Source organism: Diadema antillarum, unplaced genomic scaffold (assembly GCF_040938485.1).
Source record: "Diadema antillarum isolate AM-2024a unplaced genomic scaffold, OU_Dant_1.0 scf00000089, whole genome shotgun sequence".
Lineage (NCBI taxonomy): Eukaryota > Metazoa > Echinodermata > Echinoidea > Diadematoida > Diadematidae > Diadema > Diadema antillarum.
This window is the reverse complement of record NW_027270978.1, coordinates 476203-498418: the sequence shown is the minus strand read 5'-3', so window position 1 is coordinate 498418 and position 22216 is coordinate 476203. Positions and strand designations below refer to the sequence as shown.

At 39.4% G+C, this 22216-nt stretch overlaps 1 protein-coding gene across 1 annotated transcript; it reads right to left on the bottom strand.

Annotated features, from left to right (window-relative positions):
* Nucleotides 1-626: 626 nt before the first annotated feature.
* Nucleotides 627-21851, bottom strand: LOC139718130 (uncharacterized). The gene is made up of 10 exons (XM_071629613.1): nt 21652-21851; nt 12339-12535; nt 9633-9813; nt 8800-8833; nt 8027-8118; nt 6515-6748; nt 4989-5243; nt 3974-4264; nt 1404-1907; nt 627-1035 (listed from the first exon to the last, which is right to left on the bottom strand). The coding sequence occupies exons 1-9, from the start codon at nt 21709-21711 to the stop codon at nt 1422-1424; spliced, it is 1830 nt and encodes a 609-aa protein (XP_071485714.1). The 5' UTR covers nt 21712-21851; the 3' UTR covers nt 627-1035; nt 1404-1421.
* Nucleotides 21852-22216: the final 365 nt, after the last annotated feature.

Here is a 22216-nt window from a genome sequence, read left to right as displayed (position 1 = left end):
TTGATATTCATCACTCTTTGAGTAAGGTGGAATGAGTGGCTGTTGATCGCAAGCAAACTTCGAAGCCAGACATGAACGTTGCATCAAGCTGACTCCAGAAGAATCCGTTGTGGTACTTAGCAGGCCTACACTTAGCCACCAATTCATTTGGTAGACCTCTGATAATTATAAGAAGTATACGTGTTTTCGAGAAATGCAGGCCTGCTATGCAACTGCACGAGATTCTGGGACCCCAAACTTAACATGCTTGATTTTATGTAGGCCTCATCACATTTCTCCTACTTCGTAAAATTTATAGATCAGTACTACAGTAAACAGACGTTTTGTGTTCACTTTCATATCGAGACAGTTGTACGTTCAGGGGAAGGTTTCATCTAATTTATACCTTTTAATTCTTGTATTGTATCATCGTATATTTTGTATTACATTTTCTTGAGAAATAAATGATAAATGCCATGTATGGAATCGAGATTTTGTGAATTAAAAACATTGATTTTGGCAAGACGAATATTACGTGACCTTAAGTGTGTGTGGTGTAGTACTCCTAGATTACACAACATCACAAGAATGCGCTGCTTCTCACAGTAACAAAGCAGCATACACACACACATACATACACACACACACACACACACACACACACACACACACACACAAATTAACATATACAGACAAGCAAACAGACAGCACACGATCTTAGTGAACGTTGCCCTTGTTCATCGATTTCATAATTGCCGCCAATAAGTGAAATGAGATCGGTGAGGGAGAGTGCGCATTAGATGGAATAAAATGCAGTGCCACGTCTTCAAAAATCAATTAAGGTCTAACCAGTGAAACTCCTTGGTTAAACCATAAACTCTCTACAGACGTATCTTCACCCTGGAGTAGGCATGCTCCTCAAGCGCCAGATTACGAAGAGTTTTACAGAGCGCCATCATTCGGTACACGGAGGCCCATCGATGCTCATCCGACATCAAGTAGATTGCCTATACTGTGGATGCAGGCTTCCGAATCTTGCTTCCAGTTAGGATAAATCTGCATGGAGAAAAATGAATGTCGAATAGGATCGATAATTACGGTGATGATATGACTCCTTGATCTGAAATACGTTCATAACAATGTCAAATCTTTGAGATGATGGGGTACATGGCCTACACCCTCTTTTGCGACCTACGGATAAACAATAACGCACATGGTCTTAAAAAACAAAAATGATCGCATCTCTTTAGAGTTCAGAGTGAGGACTGAGAGCATCTTTGTCAGAAGGGGTGTGTGTTTATGTGAGTGTAAAGGAAGATCTCGCGGCAACCTTCCCATTATGTAATGTAGAAATTTAACTTGTCAATCAGGTTCAAACAAACGGCTGGGATGACCATGATTGAACGTGGACCATGGGATCTTACCTCTTCACGTCTCTCCCGTCACTTGAAGACCGAACGTTTTGGTTGCTTGTTGCCCTTTTGGCGTTGAGCACTTAGCCGTTCGGACAGTTCGCCCAGCACATTTCCTTGGGCGAGTTTAGGTGGAGGTACGGGTGGACGCCCCGACGCTTCGCTTTTGCGGTGGTTAGGTGGAGGGAGGGGTGGGTGTCTTGACGGTAATTCACTTTCTTCGCGATTAGGTGGAGGGAGGGGTGGGCGTTCCGACACCTCATGTCCGCGATTAGGTGGTGGGAGGGGTGGACGTTCCGACACTTCACTCTGTCTGCGATTAGGAGGAGGAAGCGGTGGACGTCCCGACTCTACAACTTTCTGGAGGTTAGGTGGAGGGAGGGGTGGGGGTCCAGACGCTTCACATTGTTCAAGGTTTGGTGGAAGGAGGGGAGGACGTCTTGACAATGAGGGCGCTTCACATGGTCCTGTCGAACGGCTCTGAGACCCCCTCCGTCGGTCCACGTTCTCATACAACTGGATATAAAGTTAACGAAAATGGAGATTGATTGTAATGAAATAGGCATACAGGACGGTAATCCATTCGAAGACCCCCTTTCCTATACTGTCGTGACAGAAAACCGAGCGAACGGATCAAAACACCTCTAACAAAATAGTTGACTAGTGGCAAACGAACGGAACATGCACTCCTGGAGTGAGTTTTCCTGTATACTGTAAGAACTTGTAAGTTTACGTGGTATGTCTTATCATCCGCGCATTAATGGAGGAAGACATGTATTCATTTCCCTAACTGTTTCTGAATATAATGCGGGTGTGTGTACTTTAACGCCGGATGTGTCTGAACATCCGATGAAAAAATAGTGTCGAATTTCTCAGGATATCCTGTCAAATTGCACTCAAAGGCATAAAACTTAGTTGTCACTTTAATAAACTGAAGATGGGAAGGGATATTTCGGGTTGAAAACATTTCACTGCAGGCATGCTTGAAGTATCGGGTAAAGTGTCTTGAAAATTTAAAAAAAATGACTGCATTTCCCATTTGTATTAATGCTAGTATACATTCAATGCAGAAAATTCTTAATATATTTATTTTAATTGAAAATTGAATAGAAATGCGAATCTTTGGCATTGAGTATGCATGTGTCGACTTGACAAGTGTGATGTATGCCGCCTAACATATTACTGTTCGTAGATAATCTATCTGTTATTCGATTAATATGTTTAATATCAACGTTTAGAAAAAGTGTCAGAAAAAGGAAAGGAATTATTGTATCCGTGTATTATTATGATGACGACGGATGCGTGAACCAATATTTCACTGCATGACACAAAAAATCAGAGGAAACTTACATTGACATCGTATGCTCATCTTGTCTTCAGCACAGAGACAAAACTTCGTTTTGAATATATTACATTGTTACTTAGCTGAGAGAAAAGCCAAAACCACAACTTTATGGATTTCATATGACCTTTCGTATGGTGTAGTTCTTCCGATTCAAAACTACTTGTAACGACTTTATTAACATCACACAGGGTAATTCCGCCTTACATTGTGTAAGCGCCGGCCTGAGCTGGGAATCAATAAAACTTAAGGAGAGGCACCATTTGAAAAGGAACGGTAACTGTTTAATGTACTTGTATGCGCCTAATTACTCTCGAAGCGTTAATCTTGTTCACGCAGGCCTATCGATCTATACAAATAACACAGGAATTCAAGCAAGACGCAACTATCCAGGTCATCGGTAATTCATTGCATGTCCTTGATTACGGGGAAGTTTCACTATTATTGTATTTTCTCTGACAGGAAGATTTACCGAAAGAGAAACTTGAAATCCGACCATGGAAAAATTGCTAGAACTCTTTCATGCGCAATACCCGGAAATATTGAGAGAGACTAATTATTGTAGAAACACTGTCACTGATATCCCGACTACTTGATTAATTACAATATTGTTTAAATAAAAATAAAACACGGAAAATATCGTGCTAAACGAAGTGTTTAGTGGATGGCTAGTGTTCAAGTAGGTGCTGATTAGTCAACAATTACGGTTGACAGTTATACCGATCAGGGTCTTGAATTTTACAAGATTACAAAGCGTAATCAACGAGATCCATCCCAAAAATGGGAGATATGAGATCGACATAGTTGATAGATTTCGAATAGTTGTTGCTACAATAATTAATCCCCCTTAAAGGGATGTGAATTAGCTCAGTCTGCATAGCGCGTCTGCCTCACAATCCAAAGGACCCGGGTTCGATTCCCGGGTCCCACTGAGCATTGTTGTGTGTAATCATACCGTACGTCCACTCTTCGTCGCTCGGATAGGACATAATTATGGAGGTCCCGTGTGTGAGAAAGTCACAACTCATGCACGTAAAAGATCCCGCTTCGTGTAGGCCTATTCATCGCAAAGAGCACCGTGTTTAACCTCGTGAAGTGGTCCCGCCTAATATCCAACTGGACCCCATGGAAGACCAGCTATTGCAGCTAAATATGGGCTTCCAGAGTATCCACCCATCTTCTCAGATGGCAATCAAGCAAACAAATATGGCGACGATTGGAATGAACTACAAATACTCACTTCAGGGACAGGTTCTCCCGCCTTTATGCCAGGGAACGTGGCCGTTCTTCGAACAGACGCAGGAGACGAAGGTTTGGTGTGGGAGGGCGATCTGGCCGACAGTGTCCTTTTGGGCGGGACCGGGGCAGATGGTGCAGCGGGTTCAGTTGCATGCGTCGGCTTCGGTCTGACGGCGGGCTTTGCTGAAGGTCGCGGGAGCTGAGGCGGCGACTCAAGATTCGATGTGGTTGCCGCGACGTGGTTTCCTACTGCATGCACGCCAATGTTTCCATAAATCGCTTCCTCAACCTTCTGTAAAGAAGCGGGAACGAGAAACAAAGGGGTCACGTTCAAACACTCACAGCGTGACATTTATGTCCCTCCCTTAACCCTCTTTTTCATGTCGATTAATAGGCCTATTGTGACTATACAAAGATCCCATAAAGTGAGTCAAAAGCTTTCACTTAGGCCTATTCAGATCTCATTCAAACTTATCAGTTGTTCGCACCACATACTTTACGACGTTGGTATAGGAGATTGGCATTGCTGAAGAAATCATGATGTGAACACAAGCTGCGGTATTTAGAAAAGTATATTCTTTTTCAGAACACGATGTGACTCCAGTTACAAATATCTGACGGACAGAATGATTCCTCCGCCTCAAACATTGAGAAGAGACCAATGGTTCTTAAAGGCAATTAATGACTGATCATTGAGGTCCAACCTCCCTGGACTGATGTTGTGTAAATTGGTCATGTCGAAGATCTCAAAGTTGATATTCATGTAAAACTAAGATATTGTTATGGCAGCAGAGTGACGCAGACGATAAAGGGGTCGAGTCTTGACGTGAAGCAACGGATGAATTCGATCAAGATAGTTAACATTCGTGTCATATGATTGCACGGAGTATTGAATTGCGTCTAGTCAGTTCTCAACAAGGGACTTAAGTTAACTGGGACAAAGGAGCTTGCTGGGGCCAATATGACAGTGGTAAGTACCATCCCTTGTCAATACTGCAAAGGATGTAGGACCTTACCTCCTGGTCCTGTGGCTTTGGTCCTGTCCACCTGGTCCTAGCCGAACCCCGCCGAGTTACGTAGTTCCCCTCAGACGACTCAGAACGACCGGATTGCTGGTTCGTGACCAGCTTTGTGTCGTACACAGGCAACCTTGGTTTCCTTCGCCAGTCCCGCTCCGCAGAGGTCTCCTCGCCCTTAGGCACCGGTCTTCGTGGACCAATGTCATCAGTAGTACTGTCTGTCGGTTCTTCGTACAAAGGTTGCTCCGGTTCCTAACAAAAGGAGTATACAATTCAAATTGTACTTACGGTATCAATATAAGGGCAACTCGACGGGAACATACAAACTTGAAGCTAAACAAAGACCACTGCCATATGGTTCTTGGAACAGGAGAATGCATCCACAACGTGTGTGTGTATGTGTATGTGTGTGTGTGTGTGTGTGTGTGTGTGTATGTGTGTGTTTGTACGTGTATGTATAAACTCATTCTTGTACCATTTATGTGCGTGCAGAGAGGAGCAGCACGAGTATCCCCTGTACACCCTAGCGAGCTAGGAGGTCTTCTGTGTTGATATATATTATGCAGAATTCTGCTCGCATCGATGGTCGATCGTTCGTGTCTCTTTTTCCCCCAAAACGGACCTGTTGAATCCCCTTTGACCACCTAATGAAAAACTCATCAAATCATCTCTTCCCTCCCCAACTCTTATCTAGTAAGGTTTCGATTCGCTTTGTCAAACAGATGTTCAATCAGCGAAATTTCAATGTTGGAAAACTGATGATTCCGTGAGGTTTGAACCTCGATTGAGAACCAGCAATACAACCATCACACCATCAAACATTGATTTCGAAGTACCGATGTGTTTAACGAACACTGACACTAAGTTTACTCGGTGGTTATACGTACAGTATATATTTATGCAATGTTAAAAGACATAACGTGAGGCAGGAACAGCAGACAAAACGGGAATAGTTCCAAGACACATAACTTGCTTCCTTCCAAATCTTTGCCCCTCTTTAACAACTGGAGACTCCTTCGTAAGTAAATTACTGGCTTCACAAAGAGAATTACAATAATTGTTAAGGAGGCGTCACACTGTCCCGATATTGCACAACATGGCCATACGGATATGGAATTTTCAAATTCGGGAGAAGATTGCCACCAACTTGGTTAAAAGTCAAATAACAGTCGAAGCAAGTAAACGATGCTTACGGAAGGTCACACCATGGCACCCGAACCGCACACGAATGCCAAACGAAGATGTGAGTGTTTGTTAAGAAGTTAACCCGGAGGACACACGAAGGAAACATAAAAGCTACACAAAGATTTTGCCACCGCTTATGACGTTGCTACTGGAGCCTGGAAAATTCAACCGGCGGTACACACAATGGCCTAAGATACCCTAATGAATGAGCCGGTGTTCATTCCATCAGAGACGAATTTGAACATTTCCTTTATCGTGTGTCCATCTTTGTTAAATTTCGGAACAGTGTGACGCCTGCATTATGGTCTATATCTCATTTAAGTTTGATGGTCATTTACCTTTGGCTCTAAAAGCCCGGCTTGTTGCATTGCTAACTTGAGTTTCACTGCCAGTGACTCTTTTAAAGCATCCACTTCAGAGTGCGACTCGTCACCCGCAGCAACCGCGTCTGTGCCATACCTGATGCCTTGAGGGATGTCGGGAGCGATGTAATAGTTGTCTTCCTCCAATTCTTGGTCCGCCCTGCCCGTTTCGTTAGGATGGCCTCCTTTTCCAGCTGCTCGCATCAATTCCTTGTATAAATAGGGAGCGATTACACGTATACTACAGTTGAACCTTACACGAGGATTAATGATTACGTGACTGCGTAATATACAGTATTCAAAGCGATGTATTATATGCATCTGAATATTAAGCCAAAAGATCCAATCACACAAAACACTGCGAATCATTACAGTCTTTCCTCATGCGATAATTATTACTGCTCATCGGCCGACAGCTGCGCTTATTTCCCGGATTACACAAAGACAAATAACTATTGTACGTGAGGACAACCTTTACACCTCAGGATTCCTTTTGATCTCTGAAACTGAAAGTGAAAGAATTTATGATAATTTTATAGACTATGATTCCATATCGACTAACCTAGAACTATTTAAACTTAAGAGAAATGTGTATAACATTGCACGTTGTCGAGGAAATGCTATGAGGTGCAAGGATTGACTGCAAAACAAATAATTTTTTTTTTGTTGTTGAAGCAACTAATGTGCAATGTGTGCATGAACTATAACGTTCATTGGGTGCAAAGCCTTGGATTTGACTTTCATTCTACGAGTTTGTAACGTCAGCTACACCATTTTACTTGCATATCGGCGACCATATTCGTATGCGAATACCTATCGTTAGGATTACTTCTTGCATGAGTTTGGGTTTGAACGTTGTTATGTATGTTGTGTGTTAAAGTACTTTGTGTGACATGTGTCAACCTAAAGAGGGTTTTGAAAGCTTTTCCGCGTAACAAAAAACCCAACTTAATTTATAGGAATCAAAAAATTATATTGAGTCAATAACTTTGATCTAAAATATCCACGTATATCCAATCTGTTAAAAAAGCCTGTGATTCACAATTTGGGTGCATGGTGGAATAATGCATTCACTATCATCGGTCTTTTCGTAGGAAATTATGTTAATAGAGAGCATAAGTTATTATAGTTACTAGTACGTTCAGACGGTGATCCTTAACCTCGAGGATAAGCTCTATGGGGTGTCGCACGGTCGATTTCGTAACGCCCCGTACAGCTTTTCGTCGAAGTTAGCTTATCTTCACCGTCTGAACGTAACTATCATCAGAGTGGTCTTCAGGTTTCACACGCATTCGCAAAAGTGGCTTGAGACACCTTCTTTGTATTCCGCCTGGTGCATGTTTGAATGTGCGTTTGTGTGTGTTTGTGTGTTATGCGAACATAGACTACTTCCGTGATGTGTGTTTCTACGTCTCTCTTGCTTCTCTCTCGACTATAGCCAAATCTGGCAGAGTTTTTGGATAGAAACACACAACAGAAAATAATTACATTGAGGTCGTGCAGATCTTTATAAGCATCACGTGTTTCCGTGAGAGTGATGTTGAAGTCGACGTTGAGATACGCCTCCGAGCCATCTTGGTCTATCGAGGAGAGATGATGAAAGATGAAAAAGGATTTTATAAGCCCACTATTTATGTATGAATACTCTCAATAATGTCATCAACCTTTAAATAAAATTCACAACAATTACTATCACTATATCACTTCCACTATACCTATCAATTGCGATGATAATATGCTATTCACCATACCATGAGTATTATCCTCATTATCATAACTATTCTCACCATCACCATCATAACAATCAGCATTTTAATTACTCTATAGTAACTGACAAAAGAGTGAATTGGTTTCCCCTTATTGTTCCCTTTGTGATGAAGAAGGCCCTGTCATGTTTTTGTATGTTTTATACGCAGAATGAGTTCCACAAAAAAAGTTGACAAACGAGGATTATCTTTTGCAAGATTAATCATAGGGATTTGCTATTGTTCTCACTACATGTGCACATACGGACAGATATTAACTGACACCACTGCTATGGCATGCATAATCCCACACGCACACATACAAACATGAAACAGAACATATTTCGTTGACTCAAATACTTCAGAACATTGCAGATTTGTTCACGAATATCAGTCGCTAAGTGCAGTCTAGGAGCAGCCATCATGTTTGTTGCAAATGATATCCATCTTTCCTGCCTATAGTTATTACATTAATACCCGGTAATGATATCAAATGGTGTGGTTGTTCGTTCTTACCATAAGAGTCAATTTCCGGAGATCGGAGCTTATCCTGTATAGATGATAATGATGATATAATGTTTCATTGAATGAATGAATGAACGAACGAATGAATGAATAAATGAAATTAAGAATCATAAATTTACGTAAAATATTTCCTGAATATACCACGAAAATGTATTTACGTAAGATACGTACATTTTAACTTACAGTCAGAGCTTACACAACTCCAGATTAAATAGGGCAAAGTATACTATATACTAGTATACGATGAGGCCAATCACCATTTGGCATACATATTGCAGTATACTTTACTTGTCGGTTTGTTTTTGTATTTGTTGTTTCTGTCAATCCAGGCGAGAGTTGTAGCAAAGTATAACAAGTATTATGCATTGTTGAAAGAAACCAGCAATAATTATAATAATGCTACATAAGAATAGCTGAAGACATCGTTTCCAAGAGGAACATAGCAAACGACAAGAGAGATTATGGTAATGAACACAACCTAAACACAATTTTGACTGGATGATTTCCGATGGGAAAGTAAGATTCAAAGATCATTATGTATATAATACGATCTTAATTACCCTAAGTAGCCTTTTAAGCGCAAACATTGCGTCTTTTATGGGTGCCTGTCATTCCCATTACCACATGATTGCCAGGTAATTATATCAACTCGTTAAGGATCAAGTGGTTAGAACATCTCAAAGGATAATGGGCCCTGTACTATTCGAACTCACGATTTTCTTTTCCCACTAAGTACCACATTATGTCCACATAAGTTTTATGATAGCAGTTGATGACATCTTAGGGATAAAAAGACTGAATGCAAGAGATATATGAATGCATACTCCTCGCGCACGAATGTCGCTCAGCTGTTGTTGAAAGATGGCCGAAGGGACAGCGAGGCCGGATTGGACCGATCGTTCGGCACCCGGGGTGGGGACTGGCGGCGCCACGGGACAAGACCGATGAGTAGGTCGAGGCGCCGGTTCACCACTCAAGGCGTAGAACCAATCCAGACATTCTTGTCTAAACGTTTCAAGGGGAAACAAGAGCTATAAGTAACACACGTTTAAATCTACCAACATTTCGAGAATGGTTCCGTTCATGAATTATTTTCAGCAACATATACCAATTCAATACAGAAAATATCAGTGGTACGCCAAAGATCTACTGTTGAACTCGTGCCAATTTTATGGTGTTGGTGTAATTAGTAACATGTTAAATGCAACGTGAAATGTTACAAAGGTTCCAGAACTAGAGAAAATTGTCGGAAATCATTATAAGCTTATAATGAAGACAAAGGCATGCATTGCAAGGACCAATGTTTGGATATCAATTGAATTCACTTTACGCATTTACCTAACGCATTTGGATTGCATGACGTGTGAGAATGCGGGTGTGCCAGGGGGGGGGGGGGGGGGGGGGTGGGGTTCGGGTCCAGGGTCCAGGGGCCCGTCATTATACGCTCTTGGTGGGGTCCATACGCATGGGCAACGCTAGGATGAGGACGGATATTTGCGTCCGGAAACCCAGAAATACCCTTGGTTTTTAACGGAATTTCTATTTTTTTCAAGATTGAAAATGTAGGGCCTACTTTTGTTATTTTGTACAGCCAGAAATGTTCTTCTACTTTATTGCCTTATTGAAGTATTTGTTTGTTTGTATGTGTGTGTGCGTGTGTGTGTGTGTGGGTGTGCGTGCCTATGTGTGTTGAGATCGGTGGCGCGAAACCGTGGGCCATGTAAATAGATCTGTGGAGTACCAATGATTTTATACACAAAGACATGATTGCGTGGGTGTGTATGGTATGGAGGCCTTGCGCTTGTTTTCGTGCACCTACAATGATAGGAGTCCTTGAAATGAAATGATATGAAATGAAATGAAATGAAATAAAATGACTGTTTGGCAGTCGTATTAAAGTGGATAGATGCATGGAAAAGTGAGGAAATGGGTATTCTCTTGACAAAAGTACTTCTGACCGAAACTGCACGTATTGATAGAGAGATAGCTATACATAAGTTTCCTCTAATAAGTTGTTAAAATTTAGAGATTTGTTTTTATTCAGTTTAGGTCAATTTATGTATATGTACAACAATAACCTTCTTCCTGATGTTTTCCATTCCATGTTCCTAAAAAATCAGTCATTTCATGAATATCCAACTCGACGCTCTAACGAATATCATTTACCTCTTTTCCGTACGATTTTAGCAAAGAACACATTTGTTTACACTGGCCCGAGCTATTGGAATTCCATGCATCCTGATATTAAAAATGCCCCCTCAATATATTCATTTTAGAGGAAATTGAAAGTTTCTTTGTTGCAACCTTATTCTACTGAATAGAATTAACCAGCTGTTATAACTTCTTTTCTAAGAACCCACGTTTTCACATATTGATTGCCAAGTATACTTTAGCTCTTGTATACTACATTCATATAATGCTACGATATTTCTCCGATCATAGGCATGTCTATTGCCCTGTTCTTTCTTGCGTCACTTTTTCTCACCTTCTCGACATACTTCTTACGAGATCGCTGTCTGTAGAACGTTTTTGTCTGTTCTGTTCTTTTCTATTATGTTAGCTTTGCCTCATTTTGTCTCGTCTCATAGTCAACTCTCCATTGTATTGTTACGCCTACTCCAGTCTCATTTCATGTTTATTTGTTTGTATATCTGTCTGCTTTTGTTGATCTATCTTTCTAGTGGGCTTCCAGACTATTACTTTTTTTCTCAACTGATGTTTTTCCTCTGAGGGGCCCACAATCTGCAAGCTTTGTCTTTTTAGTGGGTCCCTCCATTTTTCGAATTTTGCATACTGTATAATTACTTCTAGTCACTTGAGTTATATGATAGTGTATAATTATTATAAGGTGGTACAATCATTGTATATACATTCTTTCATGTTATACTTTACGCACCTTAATTTCTGTTATCAAAAAAGTGATGTTCATATCTCTTTGTCGAAAAATGAAATAAAACATTGAATTGAAAAAATTGAATAAGAAAGATAGCGCGAGGTTTCTTCCCGGAAAAAATCCCTGAAATTATTATAGTGAGGGCTTTCCAACATTTCTGGTGATCTGCGTTGAACGAAGAGGGGTGTCGCACAAGTAAAGGAAACCCTTCTTTACTGTTCTTCTTAAATTTTTTAGAAAGAATAATGTACTAAAATGCCTTCTCTATCTCTTTCTTTCTCCATCTGTGTATCTGTCTTTTCATCCAGCCATCTTTCTTCGTGTATGTCAGTCTGTCTGTCTGTGTGTCTGTCTATATCTGTTGCCTTCTTTGACTTAAAACATTAAAAAAATAAACTGTGAAATGTAATAGTCTGCAAAGCGCAGTGAAATCTTTAACAAGTCTGAAATGCGCTATATCAAAACCAATTATTATTATTATGATTATGGTTGTTAATATAATCATTATTGTTATTATTACCAATAATATTACTACTATACTATACTATACTATACTACTACTACTACTACTACTGCTACTACTACTATTATTATGATTATTTAATGAATAAAATTAAACCGTGATGTCGAGTCTAACCTGTTCCTGGCTCTGAGGAATGTGATCTTCTCGTCGCCCCCTCGAACACAGAGAATGTTGCCTCGTTTACTGATGGACACATCTTTCACCGTCTTCCTAAGCATGGTGTGCTCCAGCGTGATGCCCAACTTGACTCGGCCACCTGATGTCGAGCGATCCTTCACGGCAGTGCAGTAGCACTCCTCTGACTGAGCGCTCTGCATGGGGGGGGGGGGGGGTAAAAACAATAAATGATTGTAATAATATGGTCGTCTTTACCCAGATTAGCCTCTTCAGTGTTGCCACTGTTCTTCCAGAGGGCCCTGCCATTAGTATTATTCTAGCGTTGCCAGGTACCCATTTATACACGTGGGTCGAGAGGATCATTGTGGGTAAAAACATCTTGTCCAAGAAGGACGCCATAAGCACTGGGCGGGAATCGAACTCGGGTCCTCCGTGTGGGAGTCGGGAATCTAATTCACTATGCCACAGCGCTCCCACAAGCAAACAAAACATATTGATACAAGCAAACATTAAACACCAGAATGATAAGATGAATGATAAATCAAAGATCTATAGAATTCTATCAAATTAATTACTTTCTAGGACAAAGAAAGAACACTTGACCCAGCTCGACCCATGCAGCTCAACCCAGGTCCTCCAAAAGGCGCTGAGAATATCTACTGTAATATATCTCGCTGACAAATTAAATATTTTAAAATGAAAATAAGGAACACTGTGAAATCTCCCCAAGTGTGTTTTTTATATCGATATACTGTGGCACCGCCTATTGTTGTAGGGTAAACATCTTGAGAGCGTAACGCACAGAATTAACCAAAACTTCAAAGATTCATCAAATTTTGCACGGATTGTCTGTTTATCTTAGTCAAACATTCACCGAATGTTTCACAAATAGTCTTTCTGCATGCATCATCTGAATCAGCATTCATTGTTTAAAAAACGACTCCTCTAAAACAGCAAGTTCTACATGGATGATAAATGATCGAAAGTTTTTGGAAACTTGAATCTATATGAGGCAAAACATTTCATCAGTGCAAGTCATGAAGGTGGTACAAAATAATGAAACCATGGTTTAAACTGTGGACAAAAACCATGGAGCGCCAAGTGTCGCACGGAATATTTCGTTACGAATTTCGTCGACAAATTGACCGTTTCGTTAACGATAATTTCGTGGACGAAATGTTCATTTAGTAACAAAATGTTGTCATTTCGTTGCAAAATAATCATGACTTCATCTACGAAATATTCCATGCGGCACTTGGCGCTCCATCATGGTTTAAACCATGGTTTCATTTTTGCCACCTTCGTGAAATCGGACCTTTGAGGTTGCACCTCTATCAACACAAGAGGAAAATGTACTGAACCATCTATGAAATATTAGTTAATATCAGGGAGGTGGAAAGAAATCTCTTTTCACCTCCCTGGTTACTACGATATCAAAACGGCAACTTCCAGAGAGCATGGTAATGGGTAGGCGACTTATGAGCATGGCATAATATAGGAACACCGAAATAATCAGAAGAAACGTCACATCATGGCCGGAGCTTCGCTGGACATCTCGAACACAGCTGCTGCGGCACAATGAAGGTAAGCACACCTCCCACAACTCTGTTTCGCACTCTTTTATTTTTCTATAATGCCGAAATATCCATTAACTCATTCATTTCAAAATCAATCATAATTATATGCATCTACTCCATAAAAATGTCCATTCCTCACCTCTATCGAACTTTCGTTAGAAACCAAAGGGAATTAAATTCTCCATAAGGCAACAACAAATTGGATAGATTCCACACCTTAAATTGCAACCCTGAAAAAATAACATGAAATAGAAAATGGGCTTCTTCCGACATCCAATCAGCGTACAAAACGGAAATTACCCACAGGTTTTACTTTAGCTGTGGGAAAAACCACAATCTGAACAATAACGGGTCGCAACAGAGTTTACGTCCAGAAGTCACATGGCGACATCGAAAAAAAAAGGAAAAAAATGCGAAAACCCAATGTGTTCAGAAGGAATAAAAGCCCTTATACAACTTGAAAGTACGTTTGCAACCTGAATGTTATGTTTACTTTTCATATCTAATTACGCTTAAGAGAAGGAGGGTGCGATACAATAGCGCAATAATAAAGTGAAATATCAACTGCAAATTATAATGGTCAGACCAACTTCTGAAAGGGTGAATCATTCAATGAAAGGGTCACATAACAATGAAGAGAGTAATCGTTATGAATATCACACACACACACACACACGCACACACACACACACACACACACACACACACATACACACAGACCTGATATTGAAAAGTTAGATATTAAATATCACAACCAATTTAGTTTGATCTTACTATCTATCTGCCATGTTAATTTCTCGTCTCGTGTGTGTTGTTTGTTTGTTTCAAATTTGCTTCGTTGGTACAGAAAAGATTAGCTTAAACGAACCAGTGCTTACGAACTCTCAAAATATGAACAACAAAAAAAGTAAAAGAAACACTGTATCGACATGAACTTGAATGATCATGTTCCAAGTGCAACAGACTTCTTTTATTTTTTCCCTGGGACAAAGTCCGGTCATTGCGAGTCATCTTATATTGCGCCTTCCCTATACAGGAAAAGATCATATGCAAAACCGTCTATAGGGAGCAATGCCAGAATTGGCGAGTGCCAGATGATAGGATTAGGGGGTGGATAATTTTAGGTGGCAGCGTGCCAGCTCGTCATAAAAAGGAAATGAAGCCTCTGCCAAACAGAAAAAAAAGGAAAAAAAAAGAAGGAAAAAAGAAAGAAAGAAAAACCATCGCCAGGGACACAGTAATTGATAACCTAAGTGTGTCACAAGTTCTTCTGTCATGTTCTATTATCCTCTTTGTCTGCGAGCATAAATAATACACAGATAAGCAGACTAGGATTCTTGAATAGGCAACGTTTTAAAGAGAGTGGAATGTTCGTGACAAAGATATGTATGCATTCCGCGATTCGAAATAAGTTGCTTGAAGTCACAGAGGTGATAGTTTTGTTTGATACGACGCTAACGCCATCTACGTCTGGTCGGGATTGGCAGACAGTGTTTGCTTTCAGCGTTGTTGTTTCAGTGTGTTGTTGACATCAATCAACTGCAGAAATCAGTTTGTTCCTTAAAGGAGCTATGCGATGCAAAAGCATTTTGACTTGTATTGATTCACAATACCTTGATCATCACGTAGTGGCCATAAGAATGTCTTAATTATTATGTTCTATATGATGATATTCAAATTATTTCCCCAGATTAAAATCTTATACCTGGATACGCCCCCAATACCTTCCTAACATGGATTCTGCCAGTGACGTCATCTGTCAAAATTTGCTAAAGTACTAATATGATTAACAAAAGAAAGTGGAATGCACCTTCTCCTATGATAGACCGATGACACCTTGCATGTTTCCATGTAGTGTAATTCGTTAATCATACTAGTACAACGCACACCATGGAATCATGCAAGTTATGCTTGGTCCAGTGAAAGGTGCATTCTTATGTCTTTTATTAATCACATTAGTACATTAGTAATGATTCCCAAATAATGTCACTGGCACAATCTTGGTTTGGAAGGTGTTTTTTTTTGTGGGCGTATGCAAGTAATCTGAAAAAAAGGAGAATTGTAATAGAATATATGACAAGTATTTAGATATTTATTTGGACACATACGTGATGTTGAGGGTATAGGCCTAATTAATTAACGCAAGTCAACATGCATTTGTATTCTACAATCCGTCTTTATTAATGAGACATGCTGGTCCATGGTCCTGCGAAAAGTCGTCACGCGTTTTGATCGTTCTCCAAGTCAATGATTCCCGGGATCAGTGATCCCACTGGTCGCTCTATAATTCCATGTGTGGTGTAGGGATTCCAGGATAGCAAAAGCTTAAACTTTAGGCCTATCATGTGAACTCAAACATCTCAACCATCAACCGAACCGTCCAATAGATCACAGAAGTTCAACTTCTGACAGAACTGCGATTACCGTTCGGCGTAACCAGTTTCCTGGCGTCAGTTTTGCCATCAAATCTTCAATCTGTCATCCCCAGAAATTTCCCTGTTAAACCTAACAGAAGCCGTCTTGGCAGTGGGTCAAAGAACTTGCACAACACTATTTCTGCAACTATGGTAACGACATTGTAAGTTGATGAATTTCCACAGCAATCTGGCTATTCAAGCACAAATCTCATCCCAATACATAAACAAATACAATTATTTTTTTTTCTGTTTACCTATATCACTCTGTACGAAGAGGGATAAACACTGAATCACCTCAACACTGCATACATTCATAAGTATGTATTTGTTACACGAGGCAGCAAACCTAATTTTGTATTATGTATATGCACATGATTATAACGATATAACTTACGGAAAGATTGTAATGGAAAATAATTGCTTCTTTTCTTCAATACAATGTAAAGAATATTTTTTTTTACAGAATTGTCAAGATATATTAACATGTCTTGAAATTAGAAATAAAAAAGACACAACAGTAATATTCCCTATATACACCCTCAGTTGCTTTTTTCAATTTATACTGGACATGTATTATAGAAGAATATCCTACATTATCAATATCTTTGGCTGACTGAAAAAAAAAACATACGGGAAATAGTGAGTTGCAGTTTATACTGCACCATAAATCCCTTGATCAATTTATCAATATATAATGAAGACTAAATATCTTAGGATGTTGTGAGTAGGAACATTCCCTCACATTATTGACCTTCATTCTCTCGCACGATTCGAACTCTTGTCAATGCCTCTTTAACGTGCCATCGATATTAACACTTGTCTTAAGAATGATTTATATTCTATATAGTATTTGTTGTCAAGGACGTAATAATACAATTTGGTTTAGCGCCAAATCTTCAGTGAAATCTTGACTCTGACCCTTAACTGACATTGGAACTGGGACAATAGAAATGAATTACAAATTGATGATATCCGCAAATCTTTTCCGTGCTTGGGTAAATAGACTCTTAAAACACGGAAGTGTGAAAGGAAGCGTGTTTTTCGTACTGTATGAAAATGAGGAAGCAAAAAACTATAAATCCACGCATATCGCTTGCACTCGCGTCGAAATGCAATGGAAGCAAACAAAAAAATGAAAAATTACGCAGAGTACATAATGAGAACGAATTGGTACAACACAGTCGCAAGGGAAGGGGGGGGGGGGGGGTTTGAGGGCTACAATTGGTCCTTGATACCCCCGGCCCGCCGCCTCCTCTTCTTCTCCCACCCACTCTAAAAAGTTCTGCGGCCCCTGCATCACACGTCGCCCCCCAAAAACACTTGTGAAAAGCATGCATGGCTACTACATTTTTCCTCAAACCCCCATTTAGATTTGAAAAAAAAAAAAGAATGGAAATACATGTATCTTAAATAGGTTTTGTCCAAGAATTAAACAATTTCCAAGGAGCAATAGCGTTTATGTGTCTCTGTCTGTCTAAAAAGCTCTGTCTTTTTAGTGGGTCTCTCCATTTTTCGCACTTTAAGCAAAGTTATACATGTACTTCATTTCGATCACTTCTGCTTCTTTTTTACTACAATGTATAATTACGATAAGGTTCTCAATTGTTGTACATTCTTTTGATACATAATGTTTTGTTTACCTTATTCTCTGTTATCAAAAGAAGTGTGACTTGTTTTGTCGAAAAAATGAAATAAACTCTGAATCATGTGTCAATAGTATTTCTGCACATATATATGTGTAAATCTTTGAAATAAATTTAAAGAAAAGAGATAAAAAGAAATCTGCAAAAATAAACTACTCTGTCTGAGGTAATATGCAAAGACATAATTGCAATTTTTTTCTCATCTTCACAATGGCGCTTTCTAGGCGAGTACGTACATTTTTTGAACAAAGCCGAGACCTATTCAGGAGACGCCGAACTCCCCCCCCCCCCTTTTTTTTTTGGGGGGGGGGGATGTGGACCAATGGGGGATCAAGGGTCAGTTTTCCCGGTGGAAATTTTGGGAAGTCATTGGTTTTGTTGCCATGTTGTTTCCGTTGATTGAGCGAATGCAGACAAATTCACCAAGACACATTAATGAGAGTTTAAGAAACCAAGAAAAAGTATCCCAAAGTTTCTAATATTTCAATCTGAATAAATTTAGAATACGTTGCATTCGATGATTTGCTTCAAAATCTAATTCGAAGTTTGAAAGTTATCCGGCAACTCTAGACAAGATTATAGCTCTTGATCCAAGTGTATGCTACAGATATGACAAAGCAAATATACTTTTCACTTTTTGCAGGAATCAATGTGTATCACAACATTGTGGCATAGAAGAACATAACGCCTTCGTTAGATTTTATCTTCGAGCAAATCAGAACCAATGACGAATTTGTGCATGCTCTGTACTTGTGGCTCCGTTATAAACCATACCCACCATTCGGTATACGCGTATTGCGGCCGTATTAAACGACGATAAGACTAAAATAGGACGTGTCTTGATGGTAAACAGAAAAATCTCCAACGCTGCATGTTACCCACAAAATCGACAGGAAATGAATAATGGAATGTGAGCTGGAAAGGGATTACACTAGGCTCGCGCTGAAAGTTGAGGGAGTTATGATGTCAGATCACTGGAACGCCAAGCGGGCGTGATCATAGTAAGCATGTGACTTCTAGTATTGTTGGCCACGGGTTTCTTATACAGCTCTATGAATATCATCCGTAGGTTCCCCCATCATGGATTGACCAGTTTTCACGCGGAATTATCTCCAAGCGGCAGGGGCTTCGAGCTGGAGCCTGGATAAAAGAGCTCCTCGTAATTCACAACTAAACTTTTGGCCAAAAAAAATCTTACAGACTAACCAGATTTCCAGAGGATGAAGCATGGCCTTTAAACTACCCTGTAAAGGAAAATATGAGTGGAAAGTTTGTTTTGATGATCATAGTGACGTAATTATATAGTACAAATTTTTATTCTCTTTTTCTTTTCTTTTTTTTTTTTGGGGGGGGGGGGGCAAACTAAGTGATGATAAGAGTGTCTATGAGATGTAAACATCACAGCATCCACTATGGGAATCTTACCATGGTAATGAGATTACGATTTGATTATTATAACAATAATAAACACTGATCGTTATTTCTTTCACAAAAAAAAAATGGGATGAATCTCAACGTCACACAATGCATATTGTCAATTATTTCACTTTCGTTACTTTACCAACCATTGTAATGTATCCTTACTGTAAGTTTATGAATATTGTTTTCGTTGTATAATGTCACATGCATCATTTTTGTCGCTGAAGAAAGTGAGATTTGTTTATATATTATTTCATAGTGAAAAAAACGAAATGAATTTGAACTGAACTAAACTAAACTGTTTTTTTTTTGAGAGAGAGAAGTCTTATTCGTGACTCCTTTTATCTCATCATTATCAAAACTCAACTCCGTTCTCAAGGTTTACCAGCAAAGTCGGACAAACATAAGAGTGAAAGCTGAAACAAATTCAGGCAAAATATGAGAAAGTTTCGGATTTCTAGAGGCTTACAGGATTTAACAGTTGTATCGGTCGCAACCACATACATATAATACTCTAATGAAATTAGGGACTCGTTCAGAGCAAATATAGGTACCTAGTTCACGATCGGTAATGTATCAAATATAAGTCCTCCCTTTACAATTATATAATCACTGTTAGATTATTACAGCTCCAAAAGGATTTCATGCAAATGATACACAATTCATTCCCCTTTAGAATCAAATTAAACAAGGAAATTTAGAAATCATTTATGTATTAGACTTGTGACGTGATTACATCATCAACTCATCTTCTAGTCACTTGATACGTACTATTAAAATCAATATTACCATTCCATGAAAACAAGTCATTTTCTAAATTCTGTAATCTGCATGTTTTCTTTTTTTTAAACTTCAATGATTAATTTCCCCTTTTTGAAAGACTTTAGTGGCCACGGATGGGTTATATAAAAGATTTTTTTTCGGGATTGATAAGAACAATATATAAAACTATAAATGGGACTTTTCCTATATCAATTACCAATACATTTATAAACGAAACAGTCATCTGAACAATACTGAAAAAGAAGAAGACATCATCATCGACCCTAATGATATGTTTAATTTCAATTGTCATTAACTTTATTTTCTGATTCTGCTGACAAAGATTTTGAAGTGCTTTGTTCTCTTATCCACCTTACAGTAAAACAGTAAACCATCATACTCTGCAATATAGATATCTTCCAAAAACGAAACCTCTGCGGGAGAGGAGAGTCAGTGACAATTAATATACAGGGGTATTAATCTTATCGTTCATGGCAAGAACAAAAGTGGAAAGTAGTCAGCCGAAACCCTCATCAAGCTACGGAAATATACATTTATCAATTCCTTGACAAGCCCTCGGGACATTTTATATCAGAGTCAATTACAACTGTCAGGCTTTTGAGTATGTGATCCATGTACTACAAGCCTATATAATAGCTTTTTAGTGGACCACTCTTTTTCAATACCTACTTTATTGCTAGCTTCCAAAACATGACCAGATCTTCTTAGCCATTCCACTTGTATCATATCTTAATAAATACCATGCTATTCACTTTTCGTTTTATATTCCTTCTTTTTTTTCCTTAAGATTAATTAAACCATGAGATTGTTTTACGCATGCTTTTTAATATATCATACTTTGTTTAGCTAAACTGAACTGAACTGAACTACGTATTTGGATGTATATGCATCGCTTGTTTTGTTTTGTTTTTGTTTTGTTTTTGTTTTTGTTTTTGTTTTTACGTTGTAGACCTGAGGGCAATGAATCTGGATCAAGATATCCTCACCTGCCTCGAACTCTAACAAAAAAACTTTGAAAACACACGGGGGACTACATGCCCTTACAAGCAACGGTACGCTTAGTGAATACCATGACTGTATGGGACACGTTATACTCCTATACAAATCAACAAGTCAAGGCTGTACTGTATAAGAATGGAGCATTTTGTTTGGGAGTAGCATGCGTCCATATAGCCTACCAGATATATTGTTAGTGCATATAGATATACTTATTAAGTATTTATCTCTGGGTGAGTGCAACATCATGCGCGGTCTACATCAACACACACTCCACAGTCATCCGCAGGAAAAAACGTGGGTATCAGAAGCGCGAGAACGGCTCAAAGTATGATATGAGATCTACAACTTTACTATACAAGCACAACAACACCACAGAGTCTATAGCTCTGTCGAGCCCGATCATACTATTATATTCGTCAGAACTCAGGTATATCTGCGCTATATATTCTGATACAAACAAATCATACATTACCTGTTCTTTCTCCTGCATGTGCAGACATCCCTGCTTTATGATAATTTTATCCTGTGCCATTTTCCCCCAAAATGACTAGCGAAAAAGAGCTTGGCTTACTCCAGACGACAAGAAGCGAAACGGGCAATGGTGTATAGTCACATATCAGAGACAACCATTGAGTTACGCGTCTCTGCTTGTTGGCTGCGAACAACGTGTATGACGCCAACCCGAAAGTCCCCGCTCAGTCAAATTTTTAAGTTTGTCGCGCACTTCCTCATTTCGCAACCACAGTAGTCAAGGGATTCCCTCGCACCTACTAAACCATGCCACTCGTAGGAGGGAAGATCAGCACAAGTAAACACACAGTTTCTCCGTAACGGCCTTTTCGAGTCACTTTTATGTGAAAAAAAAAGTGAGTCAGTTCATTGAACTAGCTTCTGCAGTATAAGGATCGGCTAAGAACTTAACTGGTGCAATTGAAAGTCCATCTCAACTAAAACTTTCTCAGTTTTCTAAATAGGTAGTCATGCACGGACATTTGATGGTATTGTAGAATTTCGATGTCTCCAAATTCTGTGAGTCG